Below are 21,308 nucleotides of genomic sequence, written 5' to 3'. Positions count from 1 at the left end.
TGAATGCCAGTGCCGGGGAAATGAACCCGCTCTTGAAGAGTGTTCCCACAATGGATGGGGAGTCCATGATTGTAGCCACAAGGAGGATGCCAGTGTCAACTGTTCGGGTACCCCATGTTATTTTCCAAATACACCAAGGAGCATGAAATCTGGAGCTGCTTAAATAAATATATATCATTCTGCCTTACGAAAGAACAGAATTTCATCGTCTTTTTTCTTTCTTTCTGTTTATATTAGGAATTCCATCCACTACAGAGAATCCTGTTTCCTCTGGTAAGCAATGGTATAGCTTTTCCTTGTGGTTTTTAAAAATAGATCAACATTATACATTTATTTGGAGACTGCAAATTCAATGAACTGTATTAAATTTTTAACAGATATATATCAGAATACAGAGATCTGCGAGCTTGTCAACTTATTTTGTTTCCATTACCCATTGTTCTTGTTTCTTTATTGAGAATGAAGGCAGAGTACTAAATTTGAAAATAGTGCAACAAAATACTATAATTTATATAATAAACAATGCAATAAGACTGAATTAAAAATTAGAAAAGAAAACAAAATACACTATACTACTTGCAATAAAGAATGCAATAACAATATGCACTTATACCAGATTCTGCCCTTTTTCGTCTCTCAAATGTCGGATTTCCCCTCACTTTCTTCCTTTCTGGCTGAGCAGCCTCTTTAATCTGTTTTCTTCTTATTTGAGGGATTATGGCTGTCTCATCTTGTCACATGATTATATTTTGATGCTGGCTCAGCTCAAGAACTTAAGGGAAGAGACAAAATCCCTTTCTTAACTTATGCTTCTGAAAATTGCACACGAGAGGCTTTTGAAAGTTCAGAAATAAAATATTTATTAATCATAGAGAGGAAAACGTCAGGTAGAATCAGGGGTAAAATGTCTGAAGTGAATCATTAATAACTCTACGGTAACTTAGTATTTTCACAAACTCCAGTTAATATGTTTCCAACAAGTAAGAGATTTAAGCATTTCAGAAGGTCTTAGAATCTTTGAGATGAGGGGCTTTGATTTCAGTGTCTGCTAAACATTCCAGTATAAGTTCTTGAGTTTAACTGACTCTTCAGGTTTCAGAAGGCAGGGTTACACTACCAAGTACCTAAAATCCTTCTCTAAACAAAGCAGGGATCACTCCACACTTTAAAATTATCTCCTTTTTCAACTGGGCAGGGAATTACTTCTCTAAACTAGAGGCTCTGTCCCTCTTTCTGGCACCAATGGGGGTCATCAGCAATCCTCCCACTCCTCCTTGCCACCTTCCAGTCCTCAGTCAGAGCTAAAACTTTCTTTCCAGCAGTCAGTTTCCAGCTCTTTCTTCTTAACTGACTATCCAATGAAATCCATTTGAGCAACCTGTCATTCAAAGGTTCTCTGACAAGGAGATGCACAACCCTTCTGTAAACCCTCTTCCCAACTACTTTGAGCCATTGACTGGAAGAAATGGTCTCAAAGCCAGCTGGAAGGAAAGTGGCTAGAAGATGGCCTGTGGAAGAAAAAATGTAAGAGTACAAAACATTAGTATAAGTGGACATCCATTCACTTACCATTTCCCCCAAACACTCCTTGCACCACTTTTTACAGGCCCAGAATCAGCTACCAGGCAACTTGCTGCCATGCAATTTCAATTACTCATCCAAGTGTGGCAGTGGCCACTGGATGATGTAATGACACACATCTCACCAGAACCCAGCAGCAGCCTCTGCACAATTTGTGCAACTTGGCCAGGCCTGGACTCACTTGAGTGACTTACTACTGCATTGTCACAGACATCCCTTTTGGGGAGGCTACTCAGGCTAGGATCTAGGAAGCAAGCTATCCAGTTACCTTAGTTGCCAGCCTTTAGTCCTCCAGAAACCATTAAGTAGGATTATCCTCCTACAGAATAAAAAGATAATCTGAAGCATTGAATCTTTTTTGTGTTTTTTAATTATAAAAGTGTATGTGTGTGTGTGTATGTGTATATATATAATAAGTGGCAAGTTTTAAGGAACACGTACATATATAAGTACAGCAGACTCTTTGACATCATTTCATGCTCTCTCTCCTCCTGGCTGATTCTACCTCCTCTTTTAAGCTAAAAGTTTATGAAATTTTCCACAAAGCTTTGCAGAGCAACATGCTAGGATTTTGTGACTTCACTGGCATAAACGATTTCAGCAGGCAAGATTAGCTCCTTCAGACAGGGACAGTGTGGCCTCCGAAAACTCCACAGTCTGTATTTTCAGAAATGCTGAGCGTGGCTGTCATGTACCATGAAAACTTTTAAGTCCTCAAAAGCCAGAGTAGTCATGACATCATAGATCATGAGAGCCAGGCACTGCCTGTGGCTGGCTGGGGGCTGGGTGCAGTTCTTCTTTGGTGCTCCGGCGTCCACAGCCACTGACATGCACATTATCCATAGGTGCCTCCCCCTCCCCTTCTTCCTCTGCTAAGTCTGAGTGAGAGCCAGGCGCCGCCCTTGGCTGGCTGGGGAGCAGCTGATATTCTGCACTCAGCTGGCTTCCTTGCGTTCACCTCTGCTAACAAGCCCCTCTTTGCAAATCTCTCCCTCTCACTTTCTTCTTCCAGGGTGGGGAAGATGAGTTTCAGGAACAGCTCTTGGCTGGTTAGAGCCAAGTTGCTCTTTGGTGCTGGCTGACTTAACTGGCCGAGTGTTGTTTGAATCTGAAAAGTACTCAGAAACGTGGAGTGATTTCAGCAGAGTACTTTTATTTAGCAGGAACAAGACAAGGACTGCCGGCTCGCAGGCCGGTATATATGCCCAGAGAAAACCACCACCAAAACACACCCCCTACTTCCTATAGGCTATTTACAGTAGCCGAGAGTCCCATAGGCTCTCGGCTGTGGACCTGGCCCTCTGATAGGTGCGGGCTAGGATCCGCTGGGCTATTGTTCTCCCTGAGCGAAGCTTCAGGGCTGTGCTTGACCGCATGGCCCAACGGTCGCGCACGTGGTAATGGTGGAGTACACTACACCCCTCCCCCCATAGTCCAGACTACCCACACACAAAGTCCTGGAGGTACGCTGGGGCCTTCCTGGCCCTTGTGGAACGACGGAGTTCTGGTGTGATGTTCGTGGGTGCTACCGGGGGGCCATGGCGGGGAGGTTGGTTGTGGTGTTGCCGGTGGCGGCAGCGCCGGAGGTTCCGGGGCGACCTGGGCTGGAGCGGGTGCTGGGGCCGGCGGCTCGGGCGTGGAGGGAACCGCTTCGTCTGACTCCGTGAACTCCAGGTCCTCGGGATCGTTCGGGAGGACCCACCGCCGCAGTTGGTCGATGTGGCGGTGGAGCAGTTGGCCGTCCTCGCAGGAGACCTCATAGGATCGAGGTCCTCGCACCCGTACTACTCGAGCGGGGATGCAGGGTGGCCCTTGTGCGTAGTTCCTGACGTAGACTGGGTCTTCCGGGAAGAACCCCCTTGCCGCTTGGTATGACTCGTTGTTGGTTCTTCCTCGGGGGCCCGGTCCGGATGTAGCCGGTCCAGCCTGGAGGTCAGCCGGCGACCTAACAGGAGCTCTGCCTGGCTCCGCCCCATCTCGGTGTGGGGGGTCATATGCTGACCAAACAGGAACGCTGCCAACTTGTAGTCCCAGTCCTTGCTTTCGAACCTGCGAAGCGCTTCTTTGGTGGTGCGCACCATGCGCTCCGCCTGATCATTAGTAGCCGGGTGGAACGGGGCTGACCGGACGTGGTGGATCCCGTAATACCTCGTGAAGTCCTGGAACTCGCTTGAGGTAAAAGCCGTCCCATTGTCCGTCACCAGGGTGTCCGGAAGGCCATGGCTGCTGAAGATTTGCTACATCACTCTGATGGCCGCCTTGGAGGAGGTTGATGGCACGGGCACCCCCTCCAGCCACTTGCTGTAGGCGTCGTGTGAGGCGAGCGAGGCGAAGCGCGGCTGGCGAGGCGAGCGGCATGGCGCTGTGGGGTGCGGGCCGGCTGTTAAGGCGAAGCTAGGTGGCTAGGAGAGGCAAGACGAGGCGCACGAGGCGAGAGCTGTGTGAGGCGAGCGAGGCGAAGCGCGGCTGGCGAGGCGAGCGGCATGGCGCTGTGGGGTGCGGGCCGGCTGTTAAGGCGAAGCTAGGTGGCTAGGAGAGGCAAGACGAGGCGCACGAGGCGAGAGCTGTGTGAGGCGAGCGAGGCGAAGCGCGGCTGGCGAGGCGAGCGGCATGGCGCTGTGGGGTGCGGGCCGGCTGTTAAGGCGAAGCTAGGTGGCTAGGAGAGGCAAGACGAGGCGCACGAGGCGAGAGCTGTGTGAGGCGAGCGAGGCGAAGCGCGGCTGGCGAGGCGAGCGGCATGGCGCTGTGGGGTGCGGGCCGGCTGTTAAGGCGAAGCTAGGTGGCTAGGAGAGGCAAGACGAGGCGCACGAGGCGAGAGCTGTGTGAGGCGAGCGAGGCGAAGCGCGGCTGGCGAGGCGAGCGGCATGGCGCTGTGGGGTGCGGGCCGGCTGTTAAGGCGAAGCTAGGTGGCTAGGAGAGGCAAGACGAGGCGCACGAGGCGAGAGCTGTGTGAGGCGAGCGAGGCGAAGCGCGGCTGGCGAGGCGAGCGGCATGGCGCTGTGGGGTGCGGGCCGGCTGTTAAGGCGAAGCTAGGTGGCTAGGAGAGGCAAGACGAGGCGCACGAGGCGAGAGCTGTGTGAGGCGAGCGAGGCGAAGCGCGGCTGGCGAGGCGAGCGGCATGGCGCTGTGGGGTGCGGGCCGGCTGTTAAGGCGAAGCTAGGTGGCTAGGAGAGGCAAGACGAGGCGCACGAGGCGAGAGCTGTGTGAGGCGAGCGAGGCGAAGCGCGGCTGGCGAGGCGAGCGGCATGGCGCTGTGGGGTGCGGGCCGGCTGTTAAGGCGAAGCTAGGTGGCTAGGAGAGGCAAGACGAGGCGCACGAGGCGAGAGCTGTGTGAGGCGAGCGAGGCGAAGCGCGGCTGGCGAGGCGAGCGGCATGGCGCTGTGGGGTGCGGGCCGGCTGTTAAGGCGAAGCTAGGTGGCTAGGAGAGGCAAGACGAGGCGCACGAGGCGAGAGCTGTGTGAGGCGAGCGAGGCGAAGCGCGGCTGGCGAGGCGAGCGGCATGGCGCTGTGGGGTGCGGGCCGGCTGTTAAGGCGAAGCTAGGTGGCTAGGAGAGGCAAGACGAGGCGCACGAGGCGAGAGCTGTGTGAGGCGAGCGAGGCGAAGCGCGGCTGGCGAGGCGAGCGGCATGGCGCTGTGGGGTGCGGGCCGGCTGTTAAGGCGAAGCTAGGTGGCTAGGAGAGGCAAGACGAGGCGCACGAGGCGAGAGCTGTGTGAGGCGAGCGAGGCGAAGCGCGGCTGGCGAGGCGAGCGGCATGGCGCTGTGGGGTGCGGGCCGGCTGTTAAGGCGAAGCTAGGTGGCTAGGAGAGGCAAGACGAGGCGCACGAGGCGAGAGCTGTGTGAGGCGAGCGAGGCGAAGCGCGGCTGGCGAGGCGAGCGGCATGGCGCTGTGGGGTGCGGGCCGGCTGTTAAGGCGAAGCTAGGTGGCTAGGAGAGGCAAGACGAGGCGCACGAGGCGAGAGCTGTGTGAGGCGAGCGAGGCGAAGCGCGGCTGGCGAGGCGAGCGGCATGGCGCTGTGGGGTGCGGGCCGGCTGTTAAGGCGAAGCTAGGTGGCTAGGAGAGGCAAGACGAGGCGCACGAGGCGAGAGCTGTGTGAGGCGAGCGAGGCGAAGCGCGGCTGGCGAGGCGAGCGGCATGGCGCTGTGGGGTGCGGGCCGGCTGTTAAGGCGAAGCTAGGTGGCTAGGAGAGGCAAGACGAGGCGCACGAGGCGAGAGCTGTGTGAGGCGAGCGAGGCGAAGCGCGGCTGGCGAGGCGAGCGGCATGGCGCTGTGGGGTGCGGGCCGGCTGTTAAGGCGAAGCTAGGTGGCTAGGAGAGGCAAGACGAGGCGCACGAGGCGAGAGCTGTGTGAGGCGAGCGAGGCGAAGCGCGGCTGGCGAGGCGAGCGGCATGGCGCTGTGGGGTGCGGGCCGGCTGTTAAGGCGAAGCTAGGTGGCTAGGAGAGGCAAGACGAGGCGCACGAGGCGAGAGCTGTGTGAGGCGAGCGAGGCGAAGCGCGGCTGGCGAGGCGAGCGGCATGGCGCTGTGGGGTGCGGGCCGGCTGTTAAGGCGAAGCTAGGTGGCTAGGAGAGGCAAGACGAGGCGCACGAGGCGAGAGCTGTGTGAGGCGAGCGAGGCGAAGCGCGGCTGGCGAGGCGAGCGGCATGGCGCTGTGGGGTGCGGGCCGGCTGTTAAGGCGAAGCTAGGTGGCTAGGAGAGGCAAGACGAGGCGCACGAGGCGAGAGCTGTGTGAGGCGAGCGAGGCGAAGCGCGGCTGGCGAGGCGAGCGGCATGGCGCTGTGGGGTGCGGGCCGGCTGTTAAGGCGAAGCTAGGTGGCTAGGAGAGGCAAGACGAGGCGCACGAGGCGAGAGCTGTGTGAGGCGAGCGAGGCGAAGCGCGGCTGGCGAGGCGAGCGGCATGGCGCTGTGGGGTGCGGGCCGGCTGTTAAGGCGAAGCTAGGTGGCTAGGAGAGGCAAGACGAGGCGCACGAGGCGAGAGCTGTGTGAGGCGAGCGAGGCGAAGCGCGGCTGGCGAGGCGAGCGGCATGGCGCTGTGGGGTGCGGGCCGGCTGTTAAGGCGAAGCTAGGTGGCTAGGAGAGGCAAGACGAGGCGCACGAGGCGAGAGCTGTGTGAGGCGAGCGAGGCGAAGCGCGGCTGGCGAGGCGAGCGGCATGGCGCTGTGGGGTGCGGGCCGGCTGTTAAGGCGAAGCTAGGTGGCTAGGAGAGGCAAGACGAGGCGCACGAGGCGAGAGCTGTGTGAGGCGAGCGAGGCGAAGCGCGGCTGGCGAGGCGAGCGGCATGGCGCTGTGGGGTGCGGGCCGGCTGTTAAGGCGAAGCTAGGTGGCTAGGAGAGGCAAGACGAGGCGCACGAGGCGAGAGCTGTGTGAGGCGAGCGAGGCGAAGCGCGGCTGGCGAGGCGAGCGGCATGGCGCTGTGGGGTGCGGGCCGGCTGTTAAGGCGAAGCTAGGTGGCTAGGAGAGGCAAGACGAGGCGCACGAGGCGAGAGCTGTGTGAGGCGAGCGAGGCGAAGCGCGGCTGGCGAGGCGAGCGGCATGGCGCTGTGGGGTGCGGGCCGGCTGTTAAGGCGAAGCTAGGTGGCTAGGAGAGGCAAGACGAGGCGCACGAGGCGAGAGCTGTGTGAGGCGAGCGAGGCGAAGCGCGGCTGGCGAGGCGAGCGGCATGGCGCTGTGGGGTGCGGGCCGGCTGTTAAGGCGAAGCTAGGTGGCTAGGAGAGGCAAGACGAGGCGCACGAGGCGAGAGCTGTGTGAGGCGAGCGAGGCGAAGCGCGGCTGGCGAGGCGAGCGGCATGGCGCTGTGGGGTGCGGGCCGGCTGTTAAGGCGAAGCTAGGTGGCTAGGAGAGGCAAGACGAGGCGCACGAGGCGAGAGCTGTGTGAGGCGAGCGAGGCGAAGCGCGGCTGGCGAGGCGAGCGGCATGGCGCTGTGGGGTGCGGGCCGGCTGTTAAGGCGAAGTGAGGTTGGCGAGGCGAACGAAACCTGGCGTGGCGAGCGCAGCGCGGCGAGGGCTGCTGGCGCTGCGAGGCAAGTGGAGCGAGGCGCAATGTGGATGAGCGTGATCCCAAACGAGCGGCGACGGAATCGGGCTCGGTGCGTGATTGGTCTCCTCCGGGTCTTGTTCAGGAAGGGTAGAATCCCATCCTCGTCGCCAGTGAAAAGTACTCAGAAATGTGGAGTGATTTCAGCAGAGTACTTCTATTTAGCAGGAACAAGACAAGGACTGCCGGCTCGCAGGCCGGTATATATGCCCAGAGAAAACCACCACCAAAACACACCCCCTACTTCCTATAGGCTATTTACAGTAGCCGAGAGTCCCATAGGCTTTCGGCTGCGGACGTGGCCCTCTGATAGGTGCGGGCTAGGATCCGCTGGGCTATTGTTCTCCCTGAGCGAAGCTTCAGGACTGTGCTTGACCGCATGGCCCAACGGTCGCGCATGTGGTAATGGCGGAGTACATTACAGAATCTCTCCTGGGGTCTACCGCTCTTACCCCCTTCAACCCCCCCCCAGTGCCCCTGGGGGAAGCGGGGGAAGCAGTGACCCTGGGGGAGTGCAGGCTAATTTTCCCTGGCCCCTGCATTCTCCTATGCACCCCCAAAGCGCATGACGTGCCCGGCGTGAACACATCACCTGGAGGTGACACAATCGCGTCGGGCACGTTGCAGGGGGGCGTTCTATCATCTGAGGGAAAACTCTATAGTTTCCCCTTGGATTATTGTGGCCCCGCCCCCAACGTGCGCAATGCGATTGTGTCACTTTCCGGGTGATGTGATTGCGGTGCGCGTGCTTTGTGCGTGCGCCAGGAAACTCTCGGGGACATCCGGGACTCCCCCTGCTATTACAAAGGTAGGACTTGGCAACCCTATTTGGGTCTCATCTGCGGTCTGGTCTCACAGAGGGGACAGGCTCATCTGGTGAGAGGAGGAGATCCCTCACGTGGCTGAGAGTGCATACAAGTAGTGTAGCCTGGCAGGCTGTGGGCCTGGAAGTAGTAACCAGTTAAGGAGTAATAGGTAGCTGCGTTAACTTTATGTTTCTTTTGGCCTTTCAACACTGTTATGTATTTTAAAGCACCTTGTCTTGTCATGTTTTTCCCCTGCCCAGTACTGTGATAATAAACCCTTTCTGTTTAATTGTTTCTCTGCCTTGGTCATCACGCTTACGTTTCTCAGCTACAAAGAGGCAATTTGAAGGGGCTTGGGAGGGTACCCTGGGCCTTCTCAAGGGACCCAAATTCCAGGGTGGTGGTGGCAGAAGGTGGCAACCCGCTGGGGTCATGACAATGTTAAATAAAGGAAATACTGTAAGGGTGTATTTTAAGCATGTTTGTATGCTGAGTAAAAATAATATCTTGAACTGGGTTTGCCTGTATCTTTTATAAAACTCATATCTTTGGTATCTGACATTACATTTTATGGTACACAAGGGTGACCAGAAAGAGTGACATTGATGTCAGATCTGGCCCTCGTAACAAATGAGTTTGACACCCCTGTAAGGCATCATACTATGGCCAACCATCCAATCATGACAGCATGACTTTTGCAACTTGGCCAAGCTTTTTGCATGGGGAGGCTACAGGTGAGGGGAGGAAAAGATGAGAGCCGGTGTGGCGTAGTTGTTGCTGTTTGACCATAGTCACTCTCTCTCAGCTTAATTTACCTAAGGAGGGTTATTGTGAGGATAACAGGAGTTGGAGGAGAAGGATGTAAACTCCTTTGGGTCCCCAGTGGGTGGAAACGTGGGGTATAAATAAAGTAAATAATGCAGAAGGTAGCGGGGCAGATAAAAAAATATTGACTGGTGAGTGGCAAGGAGAGAAGGAAGCAGGGACTGCAGAGAGAATATGGGGATTCCCTGAAGAGAGAAAGAGTAGCGGGGAGGTATACTGGGGAAGATGAGGCATCCTCCACAAGTCCTTGTGGGTTCCTCGCTTGTCTAACATAATTGCAGGAGGGGTGCCCCTCCCTTTTTAGGAAGGGGGGTGGGGATGGATTATCAGCTATCCATAAATGATGCTGGCAAATAATGCCAAGAGAAAGTAATAGAAAATTCTGGATAAGTATAAAGATTTTACATAAGTGCTTCAGGTGATTATAGACAAAGTTCTTTATTTGCTCAGGGTAAGATTAACATTTTAAGATCAACATTTTAAATTGCCTTTCACTTTGTTCTTTCATATAGCACCAACACCTTTACCTGAAACAACAGTGACCATTACTTCAGGTAAGCTTTCAGGCTGAAATTCAAATTCAGCATCTTTTAAATTAACTCAGGCCTGTTCCACATACTGACCTTACTCCTGACCTTCTGTGTGGTCGATCTTCAAGTTTTGGAATCAGCTTGGAATTGAGCACTCCACACTTCGTCCTTCCCCCCATACAATTTCCTGCTTTAAATTCAGTGTTTTTCTATTTGCAGTGGATCATAATCCAGTTTTAAAGTTTGAGGGCAGCAATCAGAGATGTTGTCATCACTGCCATCAGATCACCTTCCCCTTTTTAAATAATTTGTGCAAGCACACTAGCAGTACTGTGAACTAGCATTAAATTGAGATCAGTCACCCAACATGTCACTTGTTTTAAAAAGAAGACCACTACAACTTGGCTACTGATCATGTGTTATCCTGTGCCATTTTGAGTAACACGCTGGTGAAAGTCCATTCCAATAAACGCAGATAAACACAAATAAGAGTGATATGTACCGCAAAATAACATGAAAACAATTTCCCCCACTGCCAGCTATGGAAAACTACATATCACCCTGGGTGAAGGGGATTACTAAAACCAAAGGCGGGAAAAGGTGTGTGTGTGGGGGGGGGGAGATGATTTGTGCATGCTGCTGAAGAAATTAGGAAACTGGCAGTAAAGTTGGAACTTTATGAACATATCACAATAGGGAACATTAGCAAACATTGATGCCATTGGTACAATGCAAGCGAAGAGATGACGGGGGGGGGCTCACAGTTTAGAGGAAAATAATCAAAATAATCAAAGCAGAATAAGAATAATAAGAATTGTAGAGGGGTGAACAGTTGCCTTTAAAATAACACATTTATGCGCTATCACACATATGACCATCTAGAAATAATAGCATTTAGCTATCATTAATGGACTATCGCTAAATCTCCATTATATCCAAATATATATATATTGCCAGCCAGAGGGCAGGGTGGAGGGGAAAGAGGGATGGAAAAGGTAGGAGGTAGCATGGATGAGGATGTTCAAAGGGGTCATAGATTACTGCTGCAAAAAATAACAATCCAAGGGTTTTGGATATGGGATCAAGCTGATTTACAATCAGCTTGAAAATAAAATCACCCTATAAGTGCTCTGAAAAAAAAACCCCAAAAACCTGACAAAACTCTAACATTGACCTGACATGGAGAAAATGAGTGGTGGGATGAAAAATTAGAAACATTGCAACATGATTGTATATCCAAAATAAAATACATATGCAGAACAGGCCTCAGTCTCTAGCTCATGAATGAAAGTCGGTACAATAAAGTGTGTTTGACTTGGTCTTTTGTTCTCCTTTGCTCCTTCTAGCCACCTTAGTTACTACATCAACACAAACTACAGCAGGTACATATTTTCCCCTTAATATTTGCATTTCATAGGGTGTGCTTTAATACCTCCCTTTCTCCTCCTGTATCACCCCTAATCATCTCTTTAGACTTCATCCACATGTAATGCAAAACTGTAGTTGGTTACTATAGGAAGAGACTGGAATTGCTTACACAATACCTCCTTTATCTGTAGGCCCACAAAAAACAGTATTTCTTGTCTCTAACAGCTCCTGCAGTTACTACTGAAACATCTTCAGATCCTGGTAATTTCGTTATTCGTGGTGGTGGTGGTGATGGTGAATGCACAATAAAATATTTATTTTGTGGGGAGCTTACACTGCTGGATCTTTTGTATTCCTTTAGTATTTTTGTACATCAGATTCTTCCTTGAGTGGCAAAATGGCATCCACAAAACCCATTGCTAGGAATGTTTCTAGAATCCATTTTTACTTAAACTTCACAGCCAATAGCCCCTATCCACTTACTCCTGCTTAAGGCCATGATGAATTGTGAAAAGGGTAACATATTGACTTGAACTATCCTGGCACAGCAAGACAGCTGCTGGAAATGAATAGGAAAGGACCTGTCCCATAGAACTTGTCTGTCTTTTGGGAGTATCTGCTGCTTTTTCGATGTAATAAAAGGGAGGGTGCCAACTCTGCATTCAAAATCATGGAGGTGCCTCCATGAATTGACTAACACTTGGTTTCCATCATCTTAATGACATTCATGACAAATGTCTGCAGGGGCTGCCACCACCGCCCTCCAGACGAAGATTCCCTCTGTCCCCTTCATTCAGAATACACACTCAAAATGCTCAATTAGAACAGGTAGACTGCTGCTGTCCCCCAATGGCACTTTGCACAACTTTTGAGATCCCCAGAGTTCACTGGAATTTTAGTCCTACTCTTCCAACACCCCTAAAAATAAGAACTAGATCCAAAAAATATCAGGGGAAGAGGAAATGCAGTAACCACCTAATTTCTAAAAAGAGAGAAGCTCATGCTCAAGCCTTCCTAAAAAGCCCACAACTCCCTGTTTCTAGTTTTGCTGATCCCTGCTGAGGTAGAAATAAGGAGCACAGACAGAAAGTCTCTACATAGGAATAAATTGCACCAATCTGTTCCAGTGCTACTTACTAATGTAGTATTGTGTAGCTTGAAATGTCAGCATGTCAGTGACAGTCAGTTATTTGTAAGCATGGGTTCACCTGGGGAAGAATAAACGCTATTTATCTCAGATTACACTGACATGAGATATGGAGAATACACTGGAAAATGTGAATAACCTTGCAGGTTGAATAATAGGCTTGCATTTATTGATGTACTATCTCACTTTTTGGGTCCACATACTGTCCTGTGGCCACAAAGACTGTCAGGAGTGTCCACACAATACAACAAGGCAGTATCAGGACTGCCTAATAAATAAAATTTAAAACCTACATAAAATAGGCGAACAGTTATATTGAAACTGTGTAATGAGAAATTGAATATTCCATTTCTGATGCGTACACATGCACATACTCAGCACCTCAGGAACAATTCTGTATTCTTTGCTGACATTTCCTGATAACTTTTTCTTTTTCTCTGCCCAGTTACATTGACATGTGAACCAGAAAAGATGGTGGCAGTTATTAGTAAATCATATATTCATTCAAAAGGCTGTTCTCCAAAGGATTTGCGTTTAAATAACCAGTACTTTAGGTATCAGCTGACAGAACACAATGCTGTCGTCTCAGTCCCATATAAAGCCCAGGGGACAAGAGCAGAGGTAAGAAACAGAATATCTGAAAACACCACATATGATTTTATTACTTTTACTTAAGAATTAAAGCATTAAGCATAAAATAGCTGTTTACATTATTGTTTCTTTGACAAATACAAATACATACTGGTGATGTATATTCATAGAATGGGGTTAGCAGTTGTTATACCCCATATTAGTATCACTGAAAACATAACCAGTGGATAGTAAGAGGTATACAGATAACTGTTGACCTCATTCAGGAAAATCCCAAGCAGGAAAAAAAATTAAACTATATGTTGGGCATGATGTGTCCACCAAAGCCGCCCATTATTTATTCCATACTGATTAATGCAGAATTCAATAGAGTTAATATATCCTGGGATATGGAATGGTATGATATAGCCTGATCTTGTCAGATCTAGGAAACTAAGCAGGGTCGGTACTTGGATGGGAAGACTCTGCAGTGGAAGGCAATGACAAACCCCCTCTGATTCTCACTCGCCCTGATAGCTCCTTGATAGGATCACCACAAGTGAGGTGCGACACCCCAATCCAAATCAGAACTATACAATTGTACATAAACTTAGAGTGTCTAAGTTGTTGGGAACTTGTGGAAAAATAAGTGTTGAAAAGTAATTCCCTTCCCTAATCCAACTGTAGGAGATGCCTGCACACAGCCCTTAAAAAACCCTGATACTCTGCCAATCACAGGGATAATGCAAACACTGAAATGCGTTATTTTCAAAATATGAAGCTACTGAGCCCCTCACAAAATGAAGGAGCTGCAAATGCACTATAAAAGGACCACAGAATCTTTGGTGTTATTGGAATCATTGGTATATTATCTATGCTGCAATCCCCAGACAATGCAAAGTGTAAAGGCTTGAATATGCTGAAGATATTTAAACCAGGCCATTGCACCAAAAGAAAATGCCCACGTGGCCAGAAGCACAACAATGGATATGTCATCCTGTTGAAATGAAAGCCATATAGTTTCACTAGTAATGGAATATGGTGCAATCCAAAAGATAGTTACATAATTAGGTCCTTTGGCTTCAGTGAACTTAGAAGGGTGTAACTGCTTAGGACTGTGATCTGCCTGTTTGGTGAATTTCTTTCTTTCTTTCTTTCTTTCTTTCTTTCTTTCTTTCTTTCTTTCTTTCTTTCTTTCTTTCTTTCTTTCTTTCTTTTTCTTTCTTTCTTTCTTTCTTTCTTTCTTTCTTTCTTTCTTTCTTTCTTTCTTTCTTTCTTTCTTTCTCCATCAAGTCACAGCTGACTTATGGAGAACCTGTGGTGTTTTCCAGGCAAGAGATGTTCAGAAGTAGTTTGCCATTGCCTGCCTTGGTGTTCCTTGGTGGTCTCCCACCCAAATAGAGTTGACCCTGCTTAACTTCTAAGATCTGATGAGATCAGGCTAGCCTGGGCTATTCAGGCCAGGGAGAAAGACATTTAACTTTTATTCTCTTTTTTAATACTGTGCTTATGATTTGTGTAATGTTTAACAGAGAACTGGGGATATTATCAACTATATGAACACTATCAGCTGCTCTGGAATCAGTAATGGGATTAGGAGAACAGTTCTGATCCGCTGTATCTGCAAAATAAACCAACAGACAACAAAAGAAGAAACTCACATAGTTGATGAGTCTGACTCCACAGGAAAGGACCAGATGCCAAATGGACAAATGAAAATGGACTTTTTTTTCTACTCGCATCCATCTTCGCACCAAATTCGTAATGCGCCCTACTATGTTAATGTGAATCAGAAGGCAGATATCCAAGTCACTCTGACTGTGTATTCTACACTTTGGGTGTTATCGCCACGTATTTGTGTAGCTTATCCTAAAGCAAATGGCTTCAAAACTAATGCACATTATATGATAAAGGATGGGTAAGCAAAAAGGAAAAAAAGTATTTCTGATTTAATAATCAATATTTTCCTGTTCCTTATATAGTATCAGTCAGAGCCCCGTTTTTGTTTCAGGGTTGTTGTTGTTTTTGTCCCAGTCAGAAAAACTTTCCTTCTCCCTTCCCAGTTGTTTCTTGGAATCTATCCTGCCGGTACTCTAAGCTCTCCACACTCATCATTTTATTCTTGGTACCAAACATATCTGCAATACGCACTCCATCTTCTGCTTCACCCTGCCGGATTTATGCCATCTTCTGTTCTGGATTGCTTCAGTCTCTCCATCTCCTGAGACATGCTGCAACAAATTTATTTGCTTCGTCCCTATGCCCCCACAGTGTCCTTCATTCTTGCACTAGTCTTTCTGACCATATTGCACATCTCTTACTTCCAGGGAACCCACTACAACAAGTTAAACATTAGGAAGGGAATGTGTGTGAACTGTATTTTCTCCTTGGAAGGGGCAGCTAGTGGGACTGAGCCAAGGAACTTTGAAGCTATGGTCCTTTCCATGTACCACCCTTGCACTCCAAGCACTGTTTTGTGACCTGTCTTAAATATAAACATGAACTAAGGAAATAATCTATCTAGTTGGCTTGGAGCACATCAAAAAGCTTCCTGTAGTCAAGGGTTCAGCCTAACAAACTTCCTCCTCCAATAGAGTAACAATAGAGATCAAATGTTAGAATTATAAATGATTTTTCTTTAATTAATCTGCTAAGAATGATATAATCTAATTAGTTCAATAGAATATAAAGCTACCAATATGTTTTAATTCTGCATTATGCTTATTGGGGAGAGGGTAAAAGTCCATTTCGGTCCCACCTGCCCCCCGAAAATTTGATCACTTGCCAATACACTGTCATAAACCTTCCCAATAGGGCATTAACTTTCTAGTACTGACCAAAATATCCAGATCAAAATGGACCTAACCCTCAAATTGGCCTATACAACTTGTGATCCACTAAACTAACCACAGCCCACCAGGCATGCATTATGGTCTGGCAGGTACTTGAACTACCCCACATAATTGTTTTATTGCCTGTGAGAAGAAGGAAAAATTGGATTTATTAACCACTGATGCTGCCACATAGGGATGTGGGAATTATTTGGTTAGGTAAATATCAAGGGTGTTCATGTATTCATCTTTAATACTAAAAATGAGTTATAGAACATTAACACAATAAAATAACACACAATTTTAGAGGAAGGCAAAATAAATGTATGTATAAGAAATTATTATAACTACTTCAGAAAACTGCCTTTTGTATAACTTTAACATGTTTTTTTTAAAGTTCTTGTTCTCCCTATAGTGTTCTTTCTGGTTTTATTTCCAAATTGATTAAATTATATTGACGTAAAGAAAACCCACCAAAGTTGTGTCCAAACCATTAATAACATAACACAGTCTCTTGTTTTTGTACAATGGATAATGAAGAATAAAGTGCTTATTCTTTTTATTTCAGGTGTCCATGTGAACCTACGTTCAACTATTATTATTTAGGAAACAGAAGAACTGTGCAGTTCAGATTTAAATCATACACCTCTGACTCCAAACCTATAGCTTCCATGAAATGCTGGGTTCTGGTGTGCCGCAAAAATGATTTGAACTCCGAATGCTACCGGGGCTGCCAACGTAGGCATAAGAGAGAAGCAAGCTCTGATTCTGAACATGGGCAAGTTCTTGGGCCATTTAAGCTTGAGTAACCTGAGGAAGTCAAACCTGGAAATTTCAGTGTGATTCCTAGGAATTTCTATCAAGTACAATATAATAAATAATAAATCAGGTCATGGTATCTTTCTCTTTTATTGAATTACAGAAGTAAATAATCACCCATGTAGGCAGTTAGAGATGTTATCACTGTGTGATATTGGAAAATGCTCCTTTTATCTGGCCTTGCCATTCCTTTAAATCAAATATCAGTTGATTCCGCATGAAAGAGTAATCTTGGCTCCAGTCACATGGGCCGGAAAACGCGGGGGGGGGAGCGTGGCTGTTTGCCCCAGGGCAAAATAATGTGCGGTTGTGCGAGCAGACGTCCCGTGGAGGTCCCATGGTTAGGGGGCAGGTGCCGATCACAGGACAATCCTGCGGTGCTGCAAAGAAGCGGGGCCGCGGGGCAAATGGGGTTGTGGGGTTTTTTTAAACTAAAGTGTGCACATGCTCCGTTGGGTGCTTGTGCGCATCCATGGAGACTTGGGGGAAAAAAACCTTTTTGCGAGGGGACATGGGCGGGCGCCGGAACTACCACCGGAAACGCGATCAGACGCCCGCCCATGCCCTGCAGTTTCCGGAAACTAGTACCTCGGAGGTACTAGTTTTTTACAGTGCATCTTCGGAGTGAAGCCTCAGGTGAGCCACGGGAGCTCTATGCTTCCCAGGTGTGGCGGTGAGATCGCGCCTGGAAAATCTGCCTATCTTCCGTCTCTCTAGCGTGCCTAATGCTCTGTGTGACCGCAGCCCTTGATTAATTTTCTCAGGGACTTAACAAAATAAAGCTATCTGGAAAAGCTTCATGTTTTGTGTATCTGGTCTTCATGAGTCCCCCCTCCCTGTTATTTAGTGGGCCACTGCCAGGCCTTTAGACAGTTTGTACCAAAACAACTGTGACACCTTAAAGGAAAAGAAGCGTTTAATACTACAATAAGCCTTCTTTAGTCCAGAAAAATTCATGGTGGAATATTTTTTAGTCTTTTACACTGCCACAAGATTTCTATTTGTTTATATACCCTGGTAATGCAAAGTTGGGTAAATGCGAGTTCTTACCACATGGTGAATCATCCAGAAGAGATTTTATCTGTGTCTAGAGTATAGGATATTGTTGCCGGATCAAAATCCAATTACCCTGGCACACATCATGAAGTGGCTTAGAAATGTTGCTCATAGGCTCACAGGGCTCACAGCAGTAGTACGTGATTCCCATCCATCCCTTGAAAGCTGGTCAACACATCAGTTCTATATAGTTCAACATATCCCGTTTAGGCAACAGAATGCAACAAGCAGAGAGCAGGTACAACCCAGACAGATCCCTGAAGAGACAAGCCAAGAGAGTCAGACAACACATTTTAAGAAAAGGAAGGGTTAATCTTGCCAACAGGAAAAATCTTGATTCTCAAATATAATTAGTGGTCAGCCATATTACTGAACATGAGAAAAATCTATTAAAGGACTCCTCTGGCCTGGCCTGTGGGTGTGTCTGGAGCTGAGAACAAACTTGTCAATATAAACCAAAGAGGAGTTCATATCATGCTTTCCCACAGCGTTAAGTGTGGTTGGCAACTGGCTCATGGAGCTCCTATGTAAGTCTAGCCATAGGTCAATGTACAAAGAGCCTCAAATTTCTTATGTAGATAGATAAATGAATGCCATCCTTGTAGCTTACAACACTGAGCAAGATTATTACTTGTTCTTCAAGAGGAGTTATGTAGAGCACTGCACTGTTATAGCTCCCAGAACCAAACAACAGACAAAGCCTGTTTGCCCTTGAGTTATATTGTTACTTATGTCAAGCTTTTACTGTAAAGAAAAACAATGATCCCAAATTCTTGCTACGTCTGGTTCCAAATCAATGTGGAGAACCTTGTTGTTTGAGCTAGTTCCAAAGCCTGCCCTTGAGTGATGTGGTTGCCGAAGGATTAACCATTTACGGACTGTCCTGCACTTGCTGAATTTCACATTAAATACATTAAGGCTGCATTAGATGAACTAGATGTCAGTTTTCCCAGGCTACCATGTATATTTACACAGCTGCATGTAACTTTCTAATCACACAGCCTCACATATTATACCTCCCTTTGCCTAGAATATCTATGTGCACACATATACTTCTAGCTTTTGTGATGTAGTTTATGGTATGAGTAATACTACACCTGTGGCTCTGTCAAGGTCAGTGACCGATGGCATGGAAAAACTTAATAACTGTGTTCTGTTCTTTCTCTTAAAAATAAATACATTGAAGAACTTGTCTCCCCCGCTAGATCTTCTTAATCCTTTTTGTATATTTCTAACATCTGGTTTTACTATTACCTCTCCCCCATACTTTTTGACAATGATCAGAGGTCTACAGATATTATGACCTCCTTGTGAAGAGGGTTACAGACCTTAATAAGCCTGGCAGATCCTGTTTTAAACACTTCAGCTGCTTTGCAAATCAGTTGGTGGGGGGGAATTGCTGGTAAATCTGAATTTGCCAGATATTTTCACTGAATTTGCTAGATATTTTCAATGCCATGGTGTTGCAAACTGAACATTTGCAGAGTATATTGACAGGTATCAGTGTATTTAATTCTCAATGTGGCAAAAAAATAATAATCTGTGGATACTTAAATCCAGAGATTGCAACCATGCAGGAATGCACTGGGAAGTGAAAGTGGTCCCGGAACAAGCCAAAGGTGGAGCAATACTACAAACGTCACCCAGTTAGCAGTGCAAGCAATGGTTATTAGTGCATCCATTCTTCCTTCCTGAAAACCAGCTGCAATATGGGACAAGACAATTGATGGACTGAAGCCAGCTACCATTGCCAATGAAGGATCTGAGCCAAGTGGCTCCCGAGGCTCTGGCAAAGTTGCTAGAGCTTGATTACATTTGGTCCTGGCCACCAGGAAATTTCCCTTAAGTTAAATGGCTAGTCCACCCATGGAGCCATGAACAGACAGGATAGGTCTTTCACCAAACCTGAGAAAAGCCCCAGGGATACAGAAAAAAATTAAAAAATATTTCCATGTTTTTTAAAAAACACCTGTACATTTAAGAAATAAATGCCCTCAGTGGCCATTGCTAGACAACCACAATAATATTGCCAGCCTTCAAGTCTTGGTTTCCATCTGTAAAAGGTAGGGGTATGAGGCAAGGCCCTATCCCAGGTGGTTTTTGCCTTTGACCCTCATAAGGGCCAGGCCTTCCAGCAACCACTGTGTCACTTGATACCACATTACTTGCATGACTCACCAAGGACTAGCTTCTTGCCACTGTTCAACAGCAGCCATGTCATGAAAGCCAGTGTGGTGTAGTGGTTAGAATTTCAAACTAGGATCTGGGTGGCCGAAGTTCAGATTGCCACTGTGCTGTAAAAGCTTACTGGGTGGCCTTGGACTGGTCACACAATCTCAGCATTACCTACCTCATACGGTTGTTGTGAGAATAAAATGGAGGAGAGGAAAAGGATGTAAGCCACTTTGGGTCCCCATTGAGGAGAAATGTGGGGTATAATAAAGTGAATAAAAATATAGCTGAAGATGAACGGGGAGTTATAAGGTAGACTAGTTGTTGGGTGTAGCTATTAGCCACAAGGTATAGATAGAAACTTTCAGGCTGGGGCAAGTGATGCACTGTATTCTTGGTGCTTGGGGGGGGGGGCAACAGTGGAAGGGCTTCTAATGTCCTGGCCCCACTGCTGGACCTCCTGATGGTACCTGGTATTTTTGGCCACTGTGTGACAGAGTGTTGGATTGGATGGGCCATTGGCCCAATACAACATTGGCTTCTCTTATGTTCTCTTATGTGGAGAGAAGGAAGGAAAAGGGTATGGGGGATTCCAGGAAGAAGAAAAAAAAGAAATCGCGTAGGAAGGGGATACAGCCAAAAAAAAAATGAGGTGCACCCTGCAAGTCATTGTGGGTTCCCCACTGTGCAATTGGGCCCAGCTAGGTGGCCAACATGGTGCAACTGAGCCTCGTCTTCCTTCATGCAGAGGCTACCATGGGGAAGGCAGGATGGAAAGCTGAGAACAGGAGGGCAAGTAAAATATGTTTGCTGGTTGGTGGGAAGGAAAGAAAGAAGCCGGAAAAGGAGAGAGAATATGGGAGCTTTCAGAGAAGGAAAAGGGGATGTTAGCCGAATTGCTTTATTTACAGCAATTGGCAATTTATAAATGGGTTCTTGCCAGTTTATACCAAGGTCCTGTTCCCACCAAGGGTTACCAGTAAAGGATTTGAGGAGGTTGTGATTAAAATAGATGTCTTTTACTTGAAAATATATCTCATACAAACAATACTGATGCACTCACACATTCAATCAAGTTCCTAAGAATTACAGTACTAAAATAAGCATGGCTGCATTAGCAGGTAGGAGTGATGATGGGCGATAGTTATCTGTCTTGCAGCTTGGTTGTCCCAATGAAGAATGGGCGGGAAGGAATGGAAAATAAAGGGAATTCACACATGACCAGAACCAGCCAGAACATGTGGGTCTCTTGACTGCAGATCAAGAGATCAAAGTAGAGGCAAGGGTTGGGGATAACAAGTGGGACTCAAGGGGAATAAAAGCAGAAGGGGTTGATGCGGGGATTGCTAGCTAGGAAGGGCCGGGTGTATGGTCCTTCCCTTTTATAGGGGGTCCAAGAGATGGGTGGTAACTGTGCCAACCTCACGACCCACCTACCTGTTAGTCTGTCCCGAAAACAATGCTATTGGTTGCCTATGGGAAGGGGAGGTTACCTGAAGGGGTGGCCAATATTGTAACCTAAAACCATACTCAGAGTATGGCATCTGGACAGGTGTGAAAACCTAGGCGT

General features: G+C 48.0%; 1 protein-coding gene across 1 annotated transcript in view; it reads left to right on the top strand.

Annotated features, from left to right (window-relative positions):
* The window catches only part of LOC107116292 (deleted in malignant brain tumors 1 protein-like), a 149,372-nt gene that overhangs the window by 105,848 nt on the left and 22,216 nt on the right, over positions 1-21,308 (top strand). The window contains 8 exon segments of the mRNA XM_015418191.1: positions 30-107; positions 238-273; positions 9,758-9,799; positions 11,122-11,157; positions 11,369-11,404; positions 12,736-12,911; positions 14,393-14,778; positions 16,260-16,496. Of these exon segments, the coding sequence (XP_015273677.1) occupies positions 30-107; positions 238-273; positions 9,758-9,799; positions 11,122-11,157; positions 11,369-11,404; positions 12,736-12,911; positions 14,393-14,778; positions 16,260-16,496 (1,027 nt within the window).

The sequence above is a fragment of the Gekko japonicus genome, unplaced genomic scaffold, assembly GCF_001447785.1.
Source record: "Gekko japonicus isolate JY-2015 unplaced genomic scaffold, Gekko_japonicus_V1.1 scaffold2340, whole genome shotgun sequence".
NCBI lineage: Eukaryota > Metazoa > Chordata > Lepidosauria > Squamata > Gekkonidae > Gekko > Gekko japonicus.
Note: the sequence above shows the minus strand (reverse complement) of the source record. Positions and strands in the feature narration are given on the sequence as shown.